Raw genomic sequence first — 25,715 nt, forward strand, 5'->3', positions numbered from 1 at the left:
TCACTTTTATGTTATCCAACAACACTTCCCTTTCCAGTAGCTGCTGTATAAACCTTTCTTTCTCTTGTTCCATGACATCAGATCAGAGAAAACTTGACCAAATGAATAGTGACACAGCATTGCATTACAATGCTCATTCAAGCTCCTTAGTCAGCCTGGTGACAACCCAAGCCTTCCAGTCCCAAGCAATGCTCTAGTGGCTCCAATATGTCATTCAGGACAATATTTAAATATTAACATCTTAGATATTTACTCTTCTAGTTACGCCACTGTGGCAGATGTTGCAGTGGTCCAGCATAATATCTCTGTGATCTATGCAAAAAAACATGCTGTCCCAATGGTTTCTTCGTTTATCCTAACTCATAGTTTACATAATAATTCACTTCAAGGTCTGATTCACCTCGAGTCATTTTCTCCTTCTCATTCCCTTCTCTCCTTCAGTTTTAGGCATAGGCTCTCTGAAATTTGTTCCTGAATATACCCAAAGGTTGCAAGCATTTGAAAGCTAAGTGTGGATTCTGATCAAAATTTTACAAATGGTTTCCATTTTATTAAGGAGTCAGATTGAAGACCATTAATAAAATGGAAACTCTGCAGCTTAATCTAACCTTGATATATTTCCAGACTAATGCATCTGCTTATAGCCCTGTCACCGCTGGATCTGAGCACTGAGAGCACTGTTGAATACATTTTCATACCTTTGCATTTTTTTTTCCTATCCCAAGTTAGGCCAATTCTCAGCTGTTCTGCACATCTTTCTTTCTCTGACTAAAATTTGAATAGCCATGCTAGCTTTTATTTGATACCGTGTTTGATGCTAAACACAGTTTGTTTAGTGGAAGAAGAGTGATGCAGAAGGGAGATTTGAGCTCATGGAAGATTTTGGAGGTAAACAAGACTCGGTGCTATACAGCTTAATTGTCTGTGAGAAGCATTACTCTGATGAGCAACGTCATAGCGCAACAACATTAAAATCATAAGTAGTGGTGGTGACTGCGCATTATGACATTACTTTAGGTTCACCTGGTGAACCAAGGAAACCAATACAGCATGTGGGAATAGGAAGGAAAGTGGGTTGTTCTGGTCATCATTTGTTTGGCTTGTCTGTGCCATGTGCACCAGCGTACAATTTCACAAGGCAAACCTGTAGTCCCAGACATCTGCAGGGCTGAGTCACATACAAGATTTCACTTTCACAGCATTTGGGTTGCCCACCACATTTGGCTCTGCTTCTACTTTGCTCTGAGCTTTGTGGCCCTTGTATGTGGACTCTTTCCCACAACCCAAGAATTCAGTGTCCCCAGTTAATGTATGGAAGTAACCTCACCTGCTTAGTAGGCTGCAGATATGTTGCAAATCTGACAATGAGTTTATCACTGACTTGTGGATTATCCCTGAATGGTAATTACCACATGATTATAAAATAGCATTAATTACTATAATTATTTTATAGTTCTGATTAGAAAGGAAGTTGTATCACAGGTGTTACAGAGCAGGTGTTTCTCTACAAGTTCAAAACATGCTTCGCCCAGCTCTTAGGTTGGACCTAGCAAATGGAATCAAAAATTGGCTTTGCAACATCGACCAGAGACTTGGGGGTGATGATAAATTCTCTTGCACTTGCAGTTTTCAAGGTGTATGCTTGAAAAAGCCCAGTTTGCTCTCTTGTTCAGGTATTGTTACAATCCTCGTGCAAAGTCCTTTCACCAGAACTGGAGGCCTCACCTCACCACTATGGAACACAAATCTCAGATTCCTTCTCCTAGAAGTGGCCTTTCGTTATTACATGAGTAAAAATACAGACGATCTCTGCTAGACACAGAGACTAGGTGTCTGTGCTGACACATCAATACAAAGAACTGTTATCACAGGAAAATTTCTCCTTCTAAACCTGGGCTTAAACTAATATGAATAGACACACAAAGGCCCCAGTGGGTGACCTTTGTTCACACAAGAATATGTCTGCTCATGGTTTTCTTAGTTCATGTTAATTGATTGCCTGATGGGATTGATTAACTAATTGATTTACTGTGGTTTGTGGTTTAGCACAAGGTTTGGCCTAGGGTAGGCTTCAAAAGTTTTTGATGTGGAATAGCAATTTGGGAAATACCCTCACTAGCAGTGATAGTCTTTTTGAACGCTACTCCAATGTCTTATGCTGGAGGAATCCCCTTGCAGAAAGTATTAATACCTAGCACGAGTAATACTTTACAGGCTGGGTTAGAGTGAAGCAGTCTGAGGAGTGAATTTCCAGTGTATTTGTTAACCAATATTAATTTTGTATAAGTTCATATCAAATTCATTTTGGGAATGCCTGTATGTAAATTATCCATCTTCTCTCTTATTCTTTTGCAGGCAATGAGAGAGGGACTACTAACAGGGTCTGTGTTCAAAATTTTTGTTCCTCTCCTCTTGCTTTAGGAGTGTGGGGTCCTAATCGTTATTCTCTCTCCCACTCGCCATGGTGCACATATACTCAAGCAGCTTTTACTGCGGAGGTGCAGAGGAAGAATGAAAACCCTAATATGAGACGACTCTTTCAGCAAAGAGTACCCCTGATACTTTGGATAACGCACATTTGGAATAATCTCTGCTTCTTGGCAAAATATGCCATTATATGTGAGACACCGAAACCAAAATTCAGGTTACGTATGTCAGCTTGAAAGTGTGTTCTAAGTTTCTGGTGTATGCAGTTAAAAGGTCTTTCCTGTTCCTTAAGTAAACTCACTTCAAAGAAATCATGCTGTAGACCTACGGTGAGGGTGCAATAGACTTTCTCTTCACACTCTGGGCACTTCCTGGTACTTAAGAGACCTAGAAAAAAATAAATATATATATTTCCTATTAACCTGTTTTGAAAATAGTCTTCCCATATCAAAGCATGTTTAAAAAGGAGATTGCATTTGATAGCAGTAACTGAAATGCAGTAAGAAGCAGCCGTTTGATCTGTTGCAAATAAACTCTTTTGCAGATAAATATGTTACAAGTGTATTTTTGTTCATTTGCTATCAAATTTAATAACAACCAGTGGAATTGAGTTCAACCAAAATGGTTCCGTATCAGACTTTGAATACATACTTTTAAATATTAAAAGATAATGATTTGTATGGCATTGTTATATAATGCATTTCTTGTCTTCTCCTGTGTGCATGTGACGAATTCCAGTCGATAAGCCCAGGACTCTGGAGTCAGTTGTCTGGCTAGTTATTAAGATTAAGATAAGTACTGAGAATGGAAAGATACAGTGCATTGTACTGCCCTTATGGGACTGGGCCACCTCGGATTCCAAGTGTAAACAATGAATTAGTTCTCCCTGGCTTATTTCAAACCTGAGGTGTACACTGTAAATATTTGTGAAATATGATGGAAAGAGTGTGGAAAGATTTTTTTTTATTATTTTTTTTTATCCGTTACGTGTTATTACTAAAAAGCAAACCTTACCTCCCCCCATCATTATAACTCATCTGTAAAATCCAAGACCAATTTCTGTTAGTTAATTAAGAAAAATAACTTTTTTTTACTTGTTATCTAAGCTGTGTTAAAAATAAAAGAGAAAGAGAGACACACATTTGGAGATAACTTCATGCTGAATGTGCTGCAACAGTAACAACACAGTTAAGGCTCACACAGCAAAGCTCAGTAAGGGGATGGGGGGGGGGGGGAGTGACATAGGACAATGAGGGCTGGAAGACCTGAAGTACAGAATGCTGAAGTCAATGAAAAGTCTCCATATGACTTCAATACGTTCTGGATCGGGTCCAAAAGGGAAGTTAGTGAGCTGTGTTGTGTCTCTGCGGTAGAGTCCTAAGGGCATCACGTTGTCTTTTCCAAAGGGCGATAAGGAAAAAATTTAGACAAATATTTCCTCAAGCTCAGTTGCTAATTCTAACTAACTATAATAAACATGAGATTTGCTATGAATTTTTACCCAGTTCTTTCAGGAGAGCAAAATTTAACTTTGTCTGTGAGATCATTGGAGGAGTGATAAAAAGCAGTAATTTAGAAAGTATATCAAAGCTACGTGCTGTGCAACGTAGACCACTGGGTAGCAATTAATTTTTGTTAATGAATTTAAAACTAGATGTATGGAAATGGTTATATGAAATGTATACAGTGCTAAACAGCTAACTACTCCTTGGGGCTTGCGTTTTCATTATCTGTATGTAAATCATTTCAACGAGCATGATCTAATGAATCAAAAACTACTCTGAAATTTGAATTGATATCTGCAAGATACTGTTGCTTTTTTTTTTTTTCTTAAATCATTACACCGTGCGTTGTCATGTGGCCCTACAGTGAAGCTATGTCTGTCCTCTGATTAATCATCTCCTATGTGGAACTAGTTTGTAGGTTTTGTTGTGCTTCACAAAGATTATTTCTAAACTCTAGGAATTTTCCACATTAGTGGGGAAGGGAAATTAAAGAACACTGAAAAACATTCAAGAGAAACAAGGAGCACCGCTGAATGGTCCCCAGTGATCCCTCCCTAATCTACTGTTTTTTATGCAGTAGAAAATAAAAATAAACAAAAATACACAGTTAACTGTGAATGGCTACCTGACAAAAGCATGCAAACTGCTTTTCCCTGAGAGTCAGGAAGTTGTATTGCTGAATTAGAAGCTGTCTCTTTCCTTCATATGCCAGTTAAATCATTGTGCTTCCTTAGCTCCCTGAAGGTATACGCTGTGATTTCCTCTTAACCAGCAATGAAGATAAATAGCTCCTGTATCTTTTCTGTTTACAGTTATCTTAAGCAAACCCAAAATTAAAGCACAATCACTGTGGAATCACAGTTTCTTATGGAATCCTGAATGTAGGACCAAAAGTTGGAATATCTCTAGAAGGAGATATATATGTATGGAATATAAAAAGTGTGTGTGTATAATACATTGTATATGTACATTATAACTTCAGTTATTAATAGACCTGGAGAAACTGAGTAATTAAAGCAGTATCTAAACGTGATGTGCTGTAACCAGATAAATGAAATTTACAGAGTGCACTGGAATATCTGGAATACCACACTCCATTTCCCTCCCCTTTTTTTTCACAGCCTGGTCTTTATATTGTGGCTGTGTTTGTTCCAGTTAGCTGCAAGTGAGAAACCACTGCTGAGGTCGCTGAAATGTCAGTGCCACATAGGCTGAGGGCAAAACTGGATGGAATTCCCTGCTATAACACTAATTATCAAAACTCATATGATACGAGAGGAAAGCGTGTGCAGCCTTTATGCTGTATGCTGCAGTCTAACAGAGGTGGTGGCTGGATAACTCTACAAACAACCCTATGCCCTAAGCTATTTTAAACATAAGTGTAGTCTCTGGCACACACGTACAGTTTTATGCCTACAGTTTATATTCACAGAGTACGCTTGAAACCAGCTACATGTTTTAGCTGAACTCTGGATGGTCTGAAATACCCAGGTAGTTAGCATTCCTGCCAATTTGATATGATTGAGACCTTTACTTGAACTGACCTCAGAAGGAATAGAAGACTAATTGAGGCGGCCCTGGTTCTAGCTCTCTGGAGGTGTAAAACACTGCAAACGGTATCTGGTGCATGCATAAAAAGGTTTACATAGTGCAAGAGGGCTATGGGAAGGAAAAGAAAGACTTCTCTTTCTCTGTCTCTCAACAGTCTTCCCCCCTACTCCCCAACAAAGCTTCAAGAAAAGTAGCTTTATTCCTGTCTTAATGTCATTGTGTGGTAAAATAAGGGGAAAAAAAAAAAAAAAGCACCCAAACAAAGTAGAAGGTAAAATTAGGACAGTACTTGGGTGCCTCAGGGCTGTAATTAAAGCTAACTAGATAAAAAGAGATATTCTGCCTCAGATTTATGTTCTGAGGAGAAAAAAAAAAAAGGCTGAAAGTGAAATACAGCAAAAGAAACCCGTAATTCCAATGTATTCAACTCACCCATCAGAAGAAATGGCATTAATTCAGGTACCCAATTACTGTAATGTGGTTCAGAGCACCTCAATAGGTGTTTCAATCTCAAGCCAGGACTAACATTTGTAATCCTTTAAATGCACTTAAGAAATTGATGTTACAGCCCCACAATCTGTTAGGGGCCTTGCTTCCTGGCTGATTGCAAAGTATCCCACCATTAATTGGATCATCAGAATGTGATCCGCGTCCTGGTCCTCGGATTATGTAAGACTGACTTTGCTCTGACGCGCTGAACCAGAGGCTTCTTTTGCTGGATATTTTGACCCTTAATGTAGATAAGTGGTATTTTTCATCAATCTTAGCTTGCATTAAAAAAGGGAAATGTCAATTCAATGTGGGGCGTTTAACTTAATTCAACATCTTTTAATTTAATACCTTGGAAAAGTTAGTCCGTCTCCGACCTGCTGGAGACTTGTGCTGATGGAATGGTTTATGGAGCAGGGCTGGAGGCACCTCGTTCCCACTCCTTGATACAGTTGGGTCCCAAAAGTCTCTTCGTGCTTCGTCCCTGTGTGAAAGGGAAAGATAGAAACAAACAAACTGCCCCTCGATGCTTGTTTGCAACATCAGTAATGAGTTTCCTCAGCTCCTTTGGACTGTTCTCTAATGACCGCTCTGTGCACCTGAGGGAAAACAGACACAAAATTAATTGTGTGTACTGCACCGTTCATCTTGGGCTTCAGGTTTCCTTGATATTTTGTGGATCAGGATGGTTTGATTAATTCACTCAGTATTCTTAATGGTGCTAGAATAACAGCTGGCATGGAAATCCTCTGCATGGGCTAGACCTAAAAACCTGTTGAAAACAAGGGAGATGTCTCCTGATAGAAGGCGGCTTTATTTCAAAAAATTATCACTGGGAAGTATGGGACATGTAGCAAATTTTTTTTTCTTAAATTATTTTTTTCCTTGCACTGCATCATAAAACCCTCTTGATGTTTCTCTTCCCGGTATGGAGTGTTTTTGTCCCAGTGGTACAGACAGGGCTTCAAAGGTGACTGCAGCAAAGTTTTTTGACAAAAAAACAGTTTTTTTTCTCGGCATTGCAATGAGCATCCAATTCATTTGACTCTTAGCATGGTTTTGGGAAAGCATTTGTGGCAGTTACTGGTATGGTATTGGTCTCCTGGTTGTTAGGAGGGAAGGTGGTGAAGTGAAGAGAGTTAATGTTCAGATTCGTGGCCATGGCTTGTGAGTCCTTGATGTCTTTCCTGCAACTGATGCTTAATAATCCCAGGTATAGCAATATATATGCATATAGTATGCTACAAATTCACTATCAGAGCCTGTCTTTTTCTGTGTTTCAGAGGAAAAGCAAGAAGCAAGCTCTTTTCCACTGTGTCACACAGTGTCAGAAACAGAAATCGTTTTGCAGCTGTGATTGTCTGACTTAGGCCTCTTTTTTCTTTTTTTCCCTCGCCAAGTTCTCATTTCTGTTTTTCCAACTTTCTCCTCTCCCCACTCTTCATTCAGAGAAGTCATTCAAAAATAGTGCCACGCTGTGGGCCGGAAAAGCTGCCAAGGCCCAGTAATGGTGAGGGAGCAGTAGAACTTCTTGTTTCACTGTCATCTTCTAGAGCTGTGGAGATCTTGAAGGCCTTTAGAGGTCTGTTGAACATTACAGATTGAGAAAAGCAAGCTTCTGAGGCAGCACTTTCTGTTTTATGAGAAACATGTACAATCCAAAGGAGAAGTGGAGTGAAGAGGATGGTTCCTGAGTTTCTCCCACTCTCCTGCTGGGCAAGGACCAATTAAGAGTGTGACGTAGGATAAAAAGGAGACAAATTTGAGGCAAGGAGTTTAAACAGGAGGTCTGGGACAGTCTGATTAGACATCTCATCCATACAGTTTTTGCAGTCACTGAGGATGTGAATCTTTATAGAGTGTCAGAGAATCTAACTCCATCTTTGCTCAGTGCTAACTAGATTTTGTAGATTAGCAGAATACCTAGATTCATCTTCTCTGTGGATTTACAGGGAGAATAACCGCATATGCACAAAAGGCTTTTGGTTGGAGGTACTTTTGTGATTTTGAGTCCAGGTAGTAAGAGAATTGGTCTGGCATTTTGAGTGGCTGACTGTTTAACAACTAACTGCACACTGGTCAGGAGAAGGCTTTCTGTTGTTGGTTTGGGTCCACGTGAGGTAGCTGTTCCTCATGTGAGGTATGTTGCTCATACGTAAGTACCTGACCTTGCTGTTTTTTTCCTCCTGCTTTCTTCTTGATATGAATTGAATAGGCAGGTAGATATATACAGTTCCGGTCAGCCAAATTGGCACTAGAGGTGATATGGTGCTATGCTAGGACAGGATAACCTTAAGTTTAGGCTCCTGGCTGGAGCAGAAGAAACATATTCAGTCCCTAGCAGCTGCCTGACTGGTCTCTTTAAATTGCAGTATGTATTGGTCATGGTGGTCTTCTCTCTTTGAACCTGTGCGGTTCCTGGGATAGGAGGATCTCATCTGCAACAGTAGATGCTGACGAAAAATAAATAAGAGCCCTGGCTAGAGATTCCTATAAACAGGTGACAAGCTTTCAAAAAAATAGTTCTTTTCTACCAGACCTTTTTCATGTTACAGTATTTGAATCTCTCCTTGGAAGTATTTGAAAGAGATATGGACTGTTCTCCTTGAAACTGCATCCACAGATGAAGAATGTGATGAAGAGTTCACGTTTCAGTGCTATACTTGGCGAACTAACATGCAATGTAGTATACCCCAAAATGTGTACCTACATACCATTCATGAGGGAATTACACCTATCTAAGCTTAAATATTTTAGAAAACGATGTTGAAGGAAGCTCACTTGGCCATATGCAGACCTGGTATAAAAGGAGTCACCTTTCCTGAAGGGAGTGAAGTTGTAGCTACGCTAGCCAGATCGAAATTTGTCCAGATAAACACTAGCCTCATACTCAGTTCATTCAACAACAACACAAAGCTCTTTTATGAAAGGAGAAATATGAAGTACTGTAGGTAAGCCTCTAATTACTTTGGCCATAGAACAAACATAATGTTTCTTCCTGCTTGGAAGGGCCTAACCTTCTGTAGGGAGAGTAGGATCTGGGATATCTCCAGCATTGATAGTGTTCCTACAGCAGCTGCGTTTTCCAGCACGCTTTATACCGGCACAAGATGCTTCTGAGTTGCTCTACTACATGGAGGGGAGAGGAAACCTGCAGGTTGTGGCTCTGCCTTCCTGGGCAATTGATCTGTAACACAGACACTGTATCTTGGGGTGTTTTGCTGCATGGAGTTGCGCAGTAAGTGCGTCACTTCCCATCTGTTTAATTGGAGCCTTGGGTGACACTTCTCTGCTGCTTTATCCCCAGACAGAAAGCTGATCTACGTTTTTGCTTTAAGTACACTACAAGGTTGGAAAGTAAAGTTGAGTTTGCAGTGAAGCAGATATATTGGCTTCCCATGCTTTGAAGACAAATGGAGTCTCATCCATCGCTGCTATACGAGTATGCTGGTGCTGTTTCAGACTGCTTTGGGTTAGGATTTCAGTTTGCCCTTCCTTCCTAATGGGGTCCCTTGGTGGAGAATGCCATCCAAGTGCAGGATGGATGAGGTGCCCTAAGGACCTGTATCAGGCTTGCCTTTTAAGCAGTGCCTTGCTGAACTGTGAACTGGGGTTTTCTTGAAGTGCTGTGTGAGGATATGAATTCAACTTTGAGACTAAAAAGGGAACAAATACTACATACGACAGCATGTGTCAGCTTGAAAACACACGGCATTCAGTGGCAGTATTAATATGCATCTAAAATGATTTTCGTGTGGTGTCTCGAGTGTTTCTCAGGGGCCTCTTTCTTTGTTCTAACTCCCTGTGGAACGGGCAGAGAAAAATGGCTGGTGTGCTCGCTTCGGCCACCGTCAGAGATGAGCTTGTGGCTGAATTAATTCTGTTCTCTCTAATGACCGGCAGTTACCTCATTGCCAGGGAAATGGCCCCCTCCGCCTGCAGAGCCGTAGCAACTCGGTGTCATTACGCAGGACAACGCGTTTGTCTGATACAGGCTGCCCCGAACACTGAAGGCGATTCTGCTTGCCCGGATCTGGCGGAGGAGCAGATGAAAGTTGCCTGTCCCGCGATCCCGTGATGTGCTGCGTGTCAGAAGCGTGCACCTCCTCTGCCTGGCTTTGTCCTTCGCAGTGTGAACCCAGTGCTTCCCTCACGCTGTGGGGGGAAAGGATTTAAGAGAAGTGAGCACGTTGAAATGAACCTGTGTGCTGTATCCGTTGTGATCAGATTCTCCTGTGGCTTCTTGGTTCCCTGGGGAACCCCAGGTGGATATGTATAAATACCAAATTGGGCAGTTATTTTTTGCATGGGGTGTGTGTGTGTGTGTGTGTGTGCAAGTTTCTTCAGGATTGGAATCCTGCTTGAGTTCCTGAGCCCCTCTGTCACACAGAGCTGCACACCATGGGGACGCTTGTCAAGGCAGCACTGTCTGTAGACCCTCCTACGCAGTGGTGTAGAGAAGAGGCACTGTTTCCGTTTCCCAAACCTACACTCGCTATGAACTCTACCTATGCCATTTGTTGGATGCTATTACAAAAGGGTAGGATGAAAAGTGTCCTATAATGGAGCTATAGTCAGTCTATTCTGATATGTTGCAATAGCTCACGTGTATTAGGGTGTGAAGCCGAGCAAGTGTCTCTTGAATGGCTGATCTGGGTTTCAGCATTAAGCCCAGCTGCTCCTTCGCACACTCTGTAAAATTACAGTATTTTACAGAGTAATGGCCTCACGTAAGGAAGCAATGTGAATCACAGGCGAACTGCTCCGGGATGGTGAGCACTCTCCCTGCCCTTGCCTTTCTCCTCCCAGTCTCTTATTCTCCTTTTTTATTTTCCTTCCCTCAACTCTTTGCAACACAGGTAGACACGTTCCAGTGTGACTCTGAGGAGCCTGCTACATTCTCGTTAGTCTGGTTCTCTTATTTGATTTTACTGTCTTTTTCACCTTGTCTGCTTAAGAAGCCCATGCTGCTTCAAGTAGCGTTGAATGCACCAGTAAATGCATGTTGCAGAGTGAAAAGTGAGATAAAGAATGTCTTCACCCAAGATTTGGAAGTGGTAGGAAATGACCTTTTGCACTTCTTTTGCTTTTTAGATCTTTAAGCCCTAAGCCACCCTAAATCTACTGTCCCTATAAAAAGATGCATTTTAAAAGTCTTTAGGAGGCTTGCTGACCTTGCAACCTACTTTGTAAGGAGTCTGCACCCACAGCTATTAAACAAAATTAATTTCAGCACTTTTAAATTGTTAATCTTGCAAAAGACAACTTGCTTGCTCTCCAGTGATCCCACAGGTCGTCATTCTGTGAGCTGCAAGCCATCACCAGGGTTCACGGCTCTGAACATCATCAGTCTGCTCGTGGCCTCCCAAATGCCTTGCAAAATTAATTCCTCTGCCCTCCACTTTTCCTCCCCTAGCAGCTCTCTGAGATTTGGGCGCTTGGTGAGCTCTCTGCAGGTAGCAGCCATTCACTGGTAGCCGCGCCACAGGTTATTCTCGTTTTAAGGTTACTCTGTCCTAAATCAGTGCTTCCGATCCTCAACTCACGGTAATGAACTTTGGGCAGCAGGACACTAATTCAGGTAGGAAATGACAGTTTTACTGTTCAGAGCGCTAGCTTTTCTATCGCAGGGGCAACGTCTCTTGTAAGTTAAGGTTCTCCATCCCCATGGGGCAAATGTTTTACCAGCTACTAATTTATTTTGTATCCTTTTACGTGAATTTTTTTCTGCCTGGCAGTGTGGAACTTGGAAACGTTGCCTTTCTTCCTCCTTGTAGTGATATGTGTGGATGCACGGGGGGTGGGGGAAAAAGCGAGTGCTGTATCTGGTATTATCATGCCTGGTTGTCCCTGCTCCTTTCACCTCTTTTGTCTCTGCCACTCAAGCCAATTTCAGCCATCCGCCAACTCTCATTTGGGATAATAGCCTCTCTTTTTACTGTTGTCTTGTCATGTTTGATTCGGCAGCACAAGGGTTTTAAATTAGCCAAAACGCTTGCATGCTGGGCTTACTCCGCTGCCACTACCAGTTGTGGATCCACTAAACCACTTGATGCTGAAATTGATGATTGCTCGGAAGGAATAAGAAATTGTTGGTGGCTACCGGGAAGATTCATTCATGCCGGCCCTCTTTTAAGCAACATAGGGGGAGGGAGAGAGAGATTTCCTTCATTTTCCTGCTGCCTGGCTGGTGGCTGTATTGTCCTTGTGCCAGGTTCCTGCTGAGTGATTACAGTCTTGCTAGGCTGCATAGTTCCCGTGATTTCGAAATAAAAACAGAAGGAAAAAAAAAAAAAAAGAGGGAGGGAAGGAAGTGGGGGGATAAAGCTCCAAAGATTTGCAGTTAAATTCAGTAGCATAGAATTGTCATATTTTAACTCACTGGCCACTTCTTTGTTTTCTGTTTGATGTATTCCCCCAGCCAGAAGTTCACCTGTTAGAAGTTTTACCCAGCAGGAGACTTTCTGTATTGGCCTGCTTGGGTTGGTGATACTAAACCACAGCTGGGCTGTAAGCAGGTTTTAATATTCTCTGGGTGAGAAATGAGCCCATCATTAATGGGCTCTGAAATCACCAAGAAAACAGAAAACTTCTAGTAACAACCCTCATACACCCCAAAATACCTTTTACTTGTTTATACTAGTGTTTAAAGATATGGAGGGCTAGAATTTATAAGGGAAAAGAAAAAAAAAAACAACAGCTGGACAAACTGTCTATAGAAAGAGAAAATGATTGAAGCTGTAGAATACAATGTGAATGACTAGAGATGTGCTTATATTTTAGAACTATATACAGTCACTTATGAAAAGTGAAAGACGAATTTTCTCATTGGAGTGGATTTGGTTTCTTTTAGAAGGGAGAGTATGTTTTGGCCTTCTTCAGGAATATTCTAGTATTACCTTCTGGGTTATGGCAATAATTGGTAATTCAGGTAGCCAGGTAGTCAGAAAAGGCTGCTAAGGTCCCATGTACAATGGCTCAGGGTTTCCAGGCAAAGACAAATACTACCTAACAGAGAACAGTAGCAATTATAAATAAATAAATAAATAAATATCTTTGCCATTTATGTTAGTTCCCAGCCACTAAGAAGTGTGGCTTCAAAATTTACAATTCATTATACAGTGTCACAAATAATACCCTAAATGTATCACAGGCAGGAATACGACTGCACAGCATCTGAGCCAACAAAGATGTTCTCATTTGATCTAATATTGCTAGCATTATTATTAGTAATATTCTGGCACTTTCTTTCCTGATTACTAAGCCACATGTTCTCTTGTGTAAGATGCCCTTTTTCTGCTTTAAAAAAAAAAAAAATCATCTTGTAAATTTGAAGCTGCTGGCATGTAACTTTATTTCTCTCTTGTATGTAATAAATCTTGAAGAAATCATGTGAATGACGAAAGCTCTAAAAATACAAATCTAAGTAAGAGGGCGAATCTCAGGGGCCTGGCAGTGGAGTGCTGTTGTGCAAGGCTGGCGTGGCAGGTTTCTGTTTGTGCCAGTTAACAGTAGCTTGTGAAGTCGAGCGGCCACGATGGGTTTAGTCCTGTTATCTGTCTCTGACCACTGCACTGCTCAGAATTGCTGATTTCTCTGCAAAATCGTGACAGATGTGTTGCAGGGAAATGTATTGGTCGAGTAGCTGGTGAGAGAGTTAATGCAGAGGATAATAAGTAGCTAAGGCTATGTCCTCCAGCAGACTTTGATGTGTTTTGATAATATATGGGATGGGTCAATCTGCCCTATTAGCAAATGTAGCCAGTTTATGCTCTACATACAAACTAGGGATTTGATAAAGCACTAAATTAGTTTTCACAAGGTATTAGATGTTAGATACTTAATGGGATCATCATGCTTTTGCTACACTTGGTTAAAATGTGTTCTGTAGCGGAGGCATGAGGCAGCATGACATTTTACCAGGAGAGGAAGCGTGTCTTGTGACTGAATCACGAGCGGGGGAATTATGAAGTCCAGCGTTGCTCGGCTCCTGGGTTACCCTCCGGGTGATTTACCAGAGTTTTCTCTTCTCGCGTCTGCAGAATAACATTGTGTCCTTCCCTTTTTGCTTTGCCTCACTGTGAGGTTGAAGCCATCAGTGTTTGTGAGGTATTGTTTGACTGTTGTTTATCCTTGGATGCAAAGTGTTGTAAGGTGCAAGTAGTCGTACGTCTGTGAAGTGCGTCTGTCCTAAGAGACTGATACCATCCGGCTCCGGAGGTGCAGGGGAATTCCCTAAACCGAAGAGCAGATAAGTTACAGGTTCAGATGTATTCAAGCAAATTTGAGTAAGACACCTTAGCAAAGCATGAAAGAAGAGGTTGAGGGGTTTTGTGTAGTGCTTCCCAGACACATCCTGCGTTCACCCTGTGCCACTGTTTATGACGTAGTTCGGTGAAGCAAATTCAAAAATACATTGGTAATATACATCATGTGGGGACAATGTCCTTCCCTATACGTGCTGGTGCCTATTTTACCAGTGAGGAACTTAGGAAAAAGAAAGTGACCTTCCCGGGCCCCCATGCAGGTCAGTCTCCAAAGTGGGCCTTGTCTGAGTGCTCCCCTCACCTGGGCTCCACTCCCCTCCGGCTGCTGGTACTGGTTTTATTAGCTTGGGTCTTCAGTATCAAAGAAAGGGATGTAAAATGACTTTTTTTTTTTAAGTTCTGTGTTTTTTGCCTTGTTAAATAAAAACCTGAGACTGCTGACAAGAGTGTATGCTCACAGCTAACTTCAGAAAGTTGCTTTAAAATCCATTCTGTATTTGGTGTTTGTCACATGAGAAATGTTTTAAGTCTAACTTTCCTTATTGCTATTTTTTCCAAAGGTTTATAGATACTGTTCTTAATTACATTTGCAATGCATAACACTGTTTTCTCTAACATCTTACTACTTACGAAAGTAGCCCATCCCAAGCGAAAGAGACTTTTTGTGAAATGCAACAAGTGTCACGTATGAAATTATCCTGCTTGAAAGCACAGAGGCTGCATCCCGATATAGATCACGCTGGAAAATGACTCAAAATTACCTGACGGCTTCTCCCCTGTTTGCACCCCTCCCCAGTCTGTTTCATAGTTGGGCTGTGGGAGGAAATGTGTAGTGTACGGTGGCATTTTAGGCTACTGCTACTAATAATCCCTTTGGGTATTTCATTAGTGCATTGTTTATAGGATCGCGAAAGGGCATCCGCTCTGCCTCGCGGTGCTGCCCGTGTCCCGAGGACTGAACAGATTTTCTGAAGCACGGGGTCGTGGCCATGTACTCACCGGTCCTTGGGTCCCACTCCCCTGCTGAGCAATGCTTTGGGCTGAAAACCCACTTTTTAAGCCCAAAGAGGCAGGGGCGAGCATGGATATGGGATGCTTGCATAGACGAGAGGCTTGCCTGTAGACTTTGCCTTGTAACACCTCATAAGCCTGCACCTGACAAGCCACTCGCAGCCGGTGGGCTGCGTTTTTCCTAATAAATTCCTTTTTGAACCCACTTGTTAGTCAGGCGCTGTGCTCACTAACTACAGCAAGGGGCCTGTGTCTTGGGCATAAATTACTCTTGTGTGCCACTGTCTCTGAGCAGCCCCCCAGTTATGGATTACTTTGTTCTCGACTTGACAGGAACATAATTAGAGCTGTTGATGAAATCTACCAAATTGTTCCTCCGTGGCCTCAATGGTCAGGAAATTTGGCTGAGTCGTATTTGTCACCGACGTAAAGGCTCTAAACACTTCATATTAACTATGTTATTAATGTGCCCTCTAATCTGTCCGCGAATTGGTAACACTCGGAGTGAGCTTGTGCTCTAATAGCACCTTGTGATGAATACATTGTAATGCTGCTAAAAAGTTTCTGGAGGGTGGAAAAAGAAAATGTTAATAAAAAGTGAATATTTCTAGACTGTTTCTCTTTATGCACGTGTATTTTTGTTATGCATATTTTTGTTTGTTTGATTTCTGTTTTTTAATAGAGATTCATTTAGGCTTTACATTGACGGACCCTTTTTTGTTCTATAGGATTTGCTGACATTTTGGCTGTTTCATTGCCAGAGGAGGCTTTGTGTGTCCCAAAGGAAGTGAGTGATCTGGCCATAACAAATCCTGCCAAAATATTTTAACACCGTTACGATTTTCTAATGCAATGCGTAGTGAATGTGACTAGAAAAGGATGGTGAGTTGACGAAGGGGATTCGTGCCCTCTCTTGTGCACTTGTCTGGTGAAACATGCTGGCAGGAGCCGCTGGGGTGGTGGGAGAGCGCAGCCAGGAGCGTGTGGTTCGCCTCTCGAAGCGTATCGCTTCAGAGGGATGAAACGTCAGCTGCTGCTCACGTGGGCTGCAAGCCGACCTGTCAAATTTTGGTCCTGCTCTTGAACTTTCCAAGAGTCCAGGGTGGTTGGATGCGGGGTTTTAGTTGTTAATTTTAAATAAATGCATTTTGGCTGCTATAACTGTGCAGTTGGTTAAAACAAGGAAACGTGCTAGGTACTTGCAGATGAGAAAGATCCTAGTGGCTGACTGTCCTAGAAGCTGACAAGCCACTATCCAGGGTAAAACAAACTCTCCCCTGCAAAACAAGGGGCAATGCCAAATTTCAGCATGGGTCTGATGATCATTGAGATGGGTCTTAACTATTTGGGCAACTGTGCCTAGAGAAAGTGTTAAAGCACAAAAATGCTTAATTAGGAATTTTCACATGTAGCGTCCAGGGGATGACGATTCTGGCAATGTAATATTTAGAGTTGAGCTGGAAGTATGGGAAAACAATAACTTAGATCCCCAAGCTATTCTCTAAAGAAGCAGGTAAATTAGCTCCTGCTTTTCTAATATCTTGGTGATTTGCTTATATTAAATTTAGCGTCCATTCCCTCCCATCTCCCCCCCCCCCCCCCCCCCAAATAAATAAATAAATAACAGAGTTGAAGATGACGGCTGTTATTCTGCAGTCAGCATGTCTTGTCCCCAGCACACACCATACTGGACTACTCCTACCTGGCTTCTAGGATAAACTCCCTTTTCTTTGGTCACTCTAAATTCGCATACATAAGAATAAGCAAAGCAGCTGACCACCCCTGCCAGAAAGGTTTGCTGAAGGGGAGAAAGCCAACAAGAAATAGAAAAGTAGAGCATGACTGCAGCTTTGGATGTTGCTCCACATGAGCTGATCCTTGTGCTTTCACTGAATGGTCCTTACTTATTGACCATCGAGCTGCTTGCAAGACTGACCTGTGTTGTCAGGTGCTCAGACCGACACAAGTACGTTCCAGCCTCTCACTTTTCCCATTCTGATGTTTCCCTGTTGGCTTGTCTTTGAATTCAGAACAGAGTTGCAGGGTCCCATGCTCATCTCCAAAGCCCTTGATCAGTTTTTGCTGGGCCCGCTCCATGCAGTCCAGTTCCCAGGGGCAATGATGCTGCTGCCACCAAGCAGAAAGTGTTAATCTGGGGGTTAGGGCTTACTTAGAGATTTCAGTCTATGATCTTAACGTTCGTAAATGAAATGGGAATCTAACTCTGTACCTTTCTCATGCAAATCAATCTATTTCTAGTAATGAGCAATTTAAGTGGTTTTTTTTTTTTTTTTTAAATATGTAGTTGCCATCTCTGGAAATCAGGATCAGAATTCAGGATGCTCAAATTAGGTGTTAGTGCATGCAGATACTCTGATGACTCTATTATTAGAATAAAGTAGACCAGTACTTTCCCTGTATCTGTTTCTTTTCACTGCTCTTGTCTCTTTCTCAGTTCATGTTGTCTAAGTTTTTCTTCTGTTCTTTAATTTCTTCCTTTAATTCATTTCTACCAAAACCATGGGAACTTGGAGGGCTTTCTAAATTTGATCATGTTACTTACAGTGTGTTGAAAACTGAGCTACATTTTCTTTTGACAGTCTTGTTTTTATCACTGCTTTGAAATGGTATATTATTTGGGATATTGATACCCAGAAACATACTTTATGCTGTCCTGGCTGTACTTCAATGGTCTTTCTAATATACATTCACTACTAAGAATTTTTCTTTAAATAAGAGAGCACCGTATTATCCTTGAACACTTCTATTTTTCTGTTTATTTTCAGTTTCCTGTGGGAACATCATGATATGCATTCTGTACATCCAAATCTGACTTTCTTCATGAACTAGACTGAAATGTGTCATGAGCAGAGCACCCCAAAAATAACTTTAATATTTTTTTTTCACTTTTTGTTTAAGAGTAGGAAGCAAAAATACTTCTACAAAAACCAAACTGCTTACTTGAGGGGAGGGGAGAGCAGCGGGATAATATCAGAATTGGGCCCTGGAATATTCATTTGGTAAAAACTGTATGATCTTACAGTGTCAGCTATGGAGAGCATGTGCTAGTAGATGGTCATGTTTGAAATCAGGATTCATAGTTAATCATAAGAAACAGGCTTATCACTTCATAAACTCTAGGAAAGACTGTTTTCTTTTCCAAACATTTAAATTACTTGGCTGTTTTATGTATTAAAACCCAATTATAATTTAAAGGGTATTTCAAAGAATTTTCAAAGCTGTTTTCCTTCAGGAACTGTACCTAGACTGAAGCCTAATCTCTGAGTAGTTCATATGCTCAACTGCATCTCTTCTGCTTTTTTTTCTTTCTTTTTTTTTTTTTCCTAGCAAAATAGGGTTTTGAAGAGTGTTCATTACCAGACTGGCCCATGCAAATCTTTAACAGCCAATACCACCAAATTTACACGCATTTCTACAGATGTGCACACACAAGCAACACCTGCTCCTCCCAGCACTTTTTTGGACCATTCTGTAAACTTTTATGGACCATTCTGTAAACTTTTTCAAAACGTGCTTTGTGTTGAGGAAAACATGAAACCTAAAGTCAGCAAAATGAAATCCCAGTGCGGCTCACAAACTCCATAATATAGCTTAAAAATATTTTATGTTCTTTCTCTTAAGTTATAGCAACAAAAGAAAAGTAAAGGTTTATTCCATCACCTTTCTTCTGCTATGTTACACAGACTGCATGCAAAACAAATTCAGAGAGAAATAAAAAGCGAAGAGTCCTGCAGGATGAGTTGTACATTGGCAGGAGGTTCTGCCAATGGGACGTACGTGCTGCTGGATGGAAAAGCTTAAGTACAGCCTTCATGGTTATCAGTGCAAACTTAGTGCTTGAGCTGACATGGTGTATATTGGTGGTATTCTCCTTCTGAAAATTGCCGCTGACCTGTCCTCAAAATGTGTAAATCCTCACCGTTTCTCAGAGTATAGCTGCAAACCTGATTTGGCAGAAAGTCCAGTTATGAAGCTGCATGGTACTTGACCTGCATGAAGTCATACTGTTGCAAAGGGGAAGAAAAAGTACTGTCCAAACCAACAGAATAATAATTTAGATTATTTCTTTGGATGCTGATTTCTCAGCAGAAATGTATATGTGCATCCAATCACACTCTTCTTGATCGAGAAATGACCACTGTAATTGTATACAGTACAGTAGCTAGGGAGTGTTTTACGAGATGAAGACCAAAAAGATGCATATGAAATTAACCCCATTACATGACCACTTACCAAAGCAATGCTTTGGCTCTGTTTTTACTGAGTGTAGCAAGCTATTTCTACAGCATTATTCACCTGTTCAGAGTTAATAGGGCAGTGTTTGGTAAATGTTCTGTGATCGATGCTTAGTTGCCTGTGGATAGCAAGGTGTTGAAAAGGAGGTTCTTAAGATGGAGAAATCCCACTTTAAAGGCCAAATGAGAGAGAGAATAATGTTCTGATTTCAACATCAGAACCAGCTTTCTAAAGACTACCGTGGGCCCAGTGTCCCCATATAGGGGAGAGAAAAAAAAAAAAAAAGGCAGTTCGTGTTTAACAAAAAGAAATAAAATAAAAGGAGCATATGCAGTTGCTCACCCCTCTCACTGTGTGCCTTGCAGTGGAGCTGAAGTTGAGATAGTCTGCTGCTTCTCTTTGTGAAGAGACCGTATGAATTAAAGTTCACAAAGATATTAGGATTTACTAAGTAAAGTCATACTTGTCAATAGCTCCTCTTGCTAGATATTTAAAGTTCAAGTGCTTGTTTGCTTTAGTTAAGTGCTCTGAAGTGCTTTAAAGCATTGGCCCATTTATATAAACAAATAGAGAAACTCTCTGATAGTCTTCCCAGTGTGTTACCCAATATTTGGTTATCCTTCCTCAGGTCTGAAAAAGAATTGCACTAGCAACTTCTGATACATGTGAGTCTTTGTTAATGAAGTATTATATTAGATCATTTGAACACATATTGTCTGTGTTAAAAACACTTCTCTGTTGCATGCAACCATGAAGAAATGGAGGGGAGTCAATAGCTCAGAAAGAGATTTATCCAGAACTTAAATGTGACATAAGAAGAAGAAGCTGAAAGCCTGATTTCCTTTTTGAGTATTTTCAGTAGCGAGTTAATGCTATACTTCTCCCATATTTTGTCTTCCTGCTCAGCTGTGCTAATTCAAGAGTCTCTTTCAGTGCTGAGGGTTGTGCAACTAAATTTGAACAGGTTCCCAAACCATGGGAAAATCCTGTTCACATGCGTATGGCCTTTCACAGAAAAAAAAGGGAACTACCAATGTTAAAAAAAGATTGTGACGGTGTTTCCATGCTTCCCACAGTGTTTCCTGTTTGTGTTGTAGTGCATCCTACAGTAGTCCTCATGGTAGCAGCTGTCCCATGATGACAGTGCTCTTCTGTAGAAATATCCCTTGGCCTAATGATAATTTTGTGATACTGAAAGCCTAGGAACATCATAAAATGGTACGTTGAAAGTTTGCAAAAGTCAGCAAGTCAAATCCTCCTTCATATGTATAAAAATATATATATATTTTTTTACATATTCAGATGTATAAAAATAAGCCTTATTTGGAAGAACCATTGAACAGAAGTTACCCAGTAAGATCAAGGCAGTTCAGTTCCAGAAGCAAATTGGATACCGTCAGAACCTACCCCCCCAAAAGTGCAACATAACATGAGCATAGAGATGTGGCTGGATGGCATCTAACTAGAAAGGCATCTTTGATTAAGAAAAAAATAGTTTGTCCTAATAATTTTGATCTGCATGTGTTTTCTTTTTATGTACATTGTCTGTGAGATTCAGAGGGTGTTATAAGCAAGTGGATTTAGAGCTGTTGCTAATTTAAGCTGCATTTAATAAAACACAAGTTTGAGGTATCTTACAAATCAGTGAATGTGGCATAGTTGGAAGATTGCTTTTGTCAAGTTTGATTAGCTCAAAGAGAAACCTTTTCTAAATATTGGTTGTGAGATTAATCAGGCAATGTAAGACCTTGAATTATTCCTCATCACAGGAAAACAATGTATTATCTTGTCTGATGACAGGAAAATGTAACTTGTGAGTATTTAAAATTTATGTTTTAAAGATTGGACTGAAGTAAAAACTTTCAGGCCATTTTCTTTTAAAAAAGGACTTGTTATTTTCCATATTATGTTTTACTTTCCATTGCGTATTCCCATATTACAAGCTGATAGTACCAACATCATTACAATGAAAGATGTTCTCATTATTGACTCCATTCTCAGTTAATTATAAATTTGTCGTGTTTTAATGAGTAGGATTAAACTTTCATATTCCAAATGTATGTCTCATGTTGCTTGCTTAGAACCTTTCCAAAGAAGATGGTTGAACCATTTCTCTGAATAGTGTGAACAAGAAATATTTTGTTCCTCACACTAAAAAGTGCTTGCAGTGTTTACAAACATTTGCAGAAAAGCTTTAGTACCTCTGTCTTGGAACAAAGTTTTGAAATTTGGGCAAAGCCTTTCCTATTCTTTTCTAGCTTTCTGTCACAAGCAGAAGTTAACTTCACTGAAATAAAGACTCACTAATCCTGTAAATATAGGATAGCAGGAGGAAGAATACTTGTGTATTTCAAGCATACCCTAATTTTCAGAGGCTGCCCTTTATTCCTCTTTAATAAATCTCTGCCTCCTTCTATAGCCTTAAAAATAAAAAATAAGTGATACTTTGTACCTGTACTTGCCCTCTCTTTTAAAATGTGGTAGGTTTGCAGCAACTCCTTATACCTTTCAGATTTAGATGTGGTCCAACACAGCTCTGCAGGGAGTCTGTCAGTCTTTCTCTCCAAAGTTCAATGTGCATTAACAGAGCCGGTTTGCTCATCATGTTTTCTAGCAGAAGTTTGATGCTTTGTCTTCTGTTTGCTTCCACAACTCCAACACCCTACTCACCCATACAGATCAAGTCCTTTCTCAGAATGCTTGTTCTTTTGCTTATGTGCCTATAAAGAAACATAAGGAGGATGGATATGTTCTAGCCCTGCCATTGCTGGAGTGTTCATGCTGATTTCAGTATGGCTATGATTTTTTTCCCAAATCTATCGATAATAGGTGCATATTGCTTACAGGTATATAACAGTAAGCACAGACCCTTTTAAGAAGGCATTTATCACGGTATGGGTAGGTCCTGGCACCATGGCTGCATAAATCACAGCAGGCTCTTATCAAAGGGAGCAGATCCTTACCAAAAAGGAAATCTTTCATTAAATACTTCTTACATTGCTCGTTTAATCTGTAGCAACTTAAAACAATAATCTTGCAATTTCAACAGCAATGCCAATTAATATTACAGCTTGGCTATTACATGAGCATAATTTGAAGGGGGTTAAATCAGTGTGCCCCTCACCAGGTATGAACTCAAAGTCCTGGGCAATGCTGGGCAGCAGTCTCCAGCCCAGGCCATTTCTCTTGAGGCCCGTTACTGCAAATAGCATGCAGCTACATTTGATTATTCAGGTTTCAGGAGGATGTGGCTCTTTGGTCTCATTTACAAGATTGGCTTCTAAGCGCTATCACCTGGCCTAGCGCTCCTTCACCTCGTTAGCAGAGCTGTGACAGGATCTGTTGTGGTGGGCAAGGGATTCTCTTGCTGTGTGTGGCCACTGTAATTACTGCATAGAGGCACCTTTATTTAGCAACTCCATGTCAGTATTACTGTTACAAAGGCCTCATGTTTGGGTGCATTCGTTTTATTCCTAACCTGTCAGTGGTGTTGATGCTCTGAAGCCTGATCAAAGAGCTAAATTTGTGCGAAACCTGCTTGATCCCAAGCTTTGCACATCAGTTTAGTTTGGTATGAATCTCTTCATACTGCTGTTTGGAGGAGCATGTGTCACTCTGTTGTGGCTTTTGCACTACTTGAGGGTAATCCAGTAAGCTCCTGTATGGCAATGGAAGTTTTATACTACACCTCCCCATCGTCCATCTTCACGCATATTTTCTACATGTATCATTATTATCATCAGCATCTGTCTTTTGACTGATGATTTATTCGTCTCTAGGTCTCTGTCCCTTTATACAATACTAGATCTAAAATTACATCTGTCTAGAGAGAAATGCACGATCTCAAAGATTTAATACTGGTTTCAAAATTTTATTGCCAATAACTAAATGTGAAATTGCTTTAAATTAACCAGTAATTATTTAGAAAGAAGTAAGGAAAAGTAAAAAATAAAAAATAAAAAAAAATCCCTTTCCCAGGCAAACTAGGCCCCCTTCTTCCAACAAAGCTGTTGCAGGAGGTTTCAGGGGTATGAATAAATGTATTTCTTTTAACACTTTTGTTGCTTAAAATGCTATTGTTTCATCTGAGGTGTGAGGAGATGTGCTAACCTTGTCATTGTGGGTGCACTAGAGCAGAAATGATAACTATATACATTCTTTTTTCTTTCTTTTAACAAAAATACTGAGTGTGTGTATGTATGTGTGCCTGTGTGTGTGAGAGAGAGGGAGAGAGAGAGAGACAACTTATTTAAATCCTGAATACAGTCAGACCTCATATGCATTGTTAAAAAAAAGCCCTAAAGAATTGCATATGGATTAGGGGGATGAATATTCTATTATTTCAGTCTGTTCTGCTGATCTTCTTATTGTGACTTTGTGCTTCAGAAATCTGCCAGGAATTTGGCTTTGCTGTACTAGGCAGTAATTTTAAATGTGTATCAAGCACTTGATAGTGTATGATTTGCGTGCTGTTGCATTCCCATTCCCTAAATTTTCCACCAATTTATTACTTTTTTCATACTGTTTTAATATTTCAGGATGATGAATATATACAGCATCATTAAAGGTAAATAAAAAATGCATGAAATTAAAAAATGGAATATTAGATGTTTCTTTGCTGTAATCCCTAGGTCCAATAGGAATGAAATGTCTCTGTTCTGTCAAGTAATCCCTAAACATGATTAGGGACCTTGTAGTTTCCACATAGCCCACATAATATTTGTATCATATAAGCCTATTTATGTAAGGTTTGAGTAAAAGTTGTTATTAGAAGACCTATAAACCTATTTTACAATTCAGAAAGATATTCTTGCCTCTTAATCTCTCTACTTTTATTATTTTGCTGGAGTTGATGGCAATACAACCTTAATTCATTTTTCAGAATTCTGTTACATCTTTTGGGTACTTATATGTGCATTAACGATCCCAATGAAACGTATTTTTAAGACAGAGCACTGAGTTCAATAGTTCATCTACTTGCGTAGCTTTCCCTTAAAGCTGTGTAGATGGGGATGTGCACCTCTTTCTAGGTCCTTTTGTTGATATCCAGGTTTAATCCAAACTAGGGGTCAGAAGATGCAGAGATTGTTCTTCTGATTTTGGGGAAGGGGAGATGGAAAGAGTGAGAGAGAGGATTAATTTTCTGTTTAATTCATGTTGTATATTATCAGTGATGTTAGCTGCTTCTGGCAGTATCACAGAATGATTTAGAAATCAGCTTCTGATTTGACCAGCCAATAGCATAGCATAATTTTAGGGAGAAAAAGCTAGAAAGAACAAAAACATAGGAAAAGTTTTGAGCGACAAACAAAAGGAGAGAGACAATAGCTGTTTCCAGTTCAGCATCGTTATTTCCTCTTGTGACAGAGTTGTGCTGGGGATGCAGTATCCAAGTACTTCCTATTCCCTCCTGTGTCTTCTTGCCTGTGCAACAGAGAAGCTTGTACTTGCACCTTGTAGGCTGTTGGGTGAATTCATAAATGAATTCATAAATTCATCATTTCCAGTTCTGTGGTAATACGAGGAAGAGCAATAAACAGTTTAAATAAAAACAGTGACATATTTACTTCTATGGTTTGACTAGGCTTTCACTAAAAAAAAATATTCTCATGTAGAAACAAGGGTCAGCTGTGATAATTCTGTATTTCCCATGAGGAAATTTGAGGCTATATAAACCTTGGGGTACCTGCTCAAAAAAACCTGTGGAGGTACACATGTATTTCTTCAGCATTGCATTGAAGCTTCACTTTTACTTCATTTTCATCAGTTAGGATGGCATTTGAGCAATAGCTCTGTTCTGGTATTTATGAACTGAGAGAAGCAAAACTGCTCACTGCTGAGCCCAGGGATCCTCTTCCAGGAAAACTGAGATCAATAACTGTTATCAAGTCTACATTTATAGGGAGTGTTAAATGACCACAAAGTCCTGATGTTCATCAATTAATATGGTGTGCTTAATACTGTGCTGTCCACCCCCCTACACCCTGCTGTAGTCAGAACTTTTGATCTTTGCTATCATTTTAAACAGTCACTTTCAGTTATCAGCATTTCTTTTTAACTGGAGACACTGTATTGGTGCCAGTAAGTTAAAGGCAAATGACGCTTTCCCTCGCCAACCTCCTCCCTCCTGCTAGCAATGGAAGGTAGGAATGAGATGATAAAGCTCAAGGCTTGTTTTGTGTTCAGAACCAGGGAATCGCAAAAGTAA

The 25,715-nt window shown here is 40.4% G+C and overlaps 1 protein-coding gene across 24 annotated transcripts in view; it reads left to right on the forward strand.

Annotated features, from left to right (window-relative positions):
• The window catches only part of ESRRG (estrogen related receptor gamma), a 405,552-nt gene that overhangs the window by 154,937 nt on the left and 224,900 nt on the right, over nucleotides 1-25,715 (forward strand). For 8 of the 24 annotated variants that reach the window (XM_083828171.1, XM_083828172.1, XM_083828173.1 and 5 more), the window contains one exon: nucleotides 15,979-16,037. The exons of 9 other annotated variants lie outside the window; for them this stretch is intronic. Coding sequence is in view for 8 of the 15 variants with exons in the window: in XM_083828160.1 (XP_083684286.1) it covers nucleotides 15,979-16,037 (59 nt within the window). In the remaining 7 variants the exon portion in view is untranslated. Of the gene's footprint in view, nucleotides 1-15,978; nucleotides 16,133-25,715 lie in introns of all 24 variants that reach the window. 7 more of the 24 variants (XM_083828186.1, XM_083828187.1, XM_083828161.1 and 4 more) reach the window with 1 other exon arrangement.

Source organism: Anser anser (assembly GCF_964211835.1).
Source record: "Anser anser genome assembly, chromosome: 3".
In the NCBI taxonomy this organism is placed as follows: Eukaryota; Metazoa; Chordata; class Aves; order Anseriformes; family Anatidae; genus Anser; species Anser anser.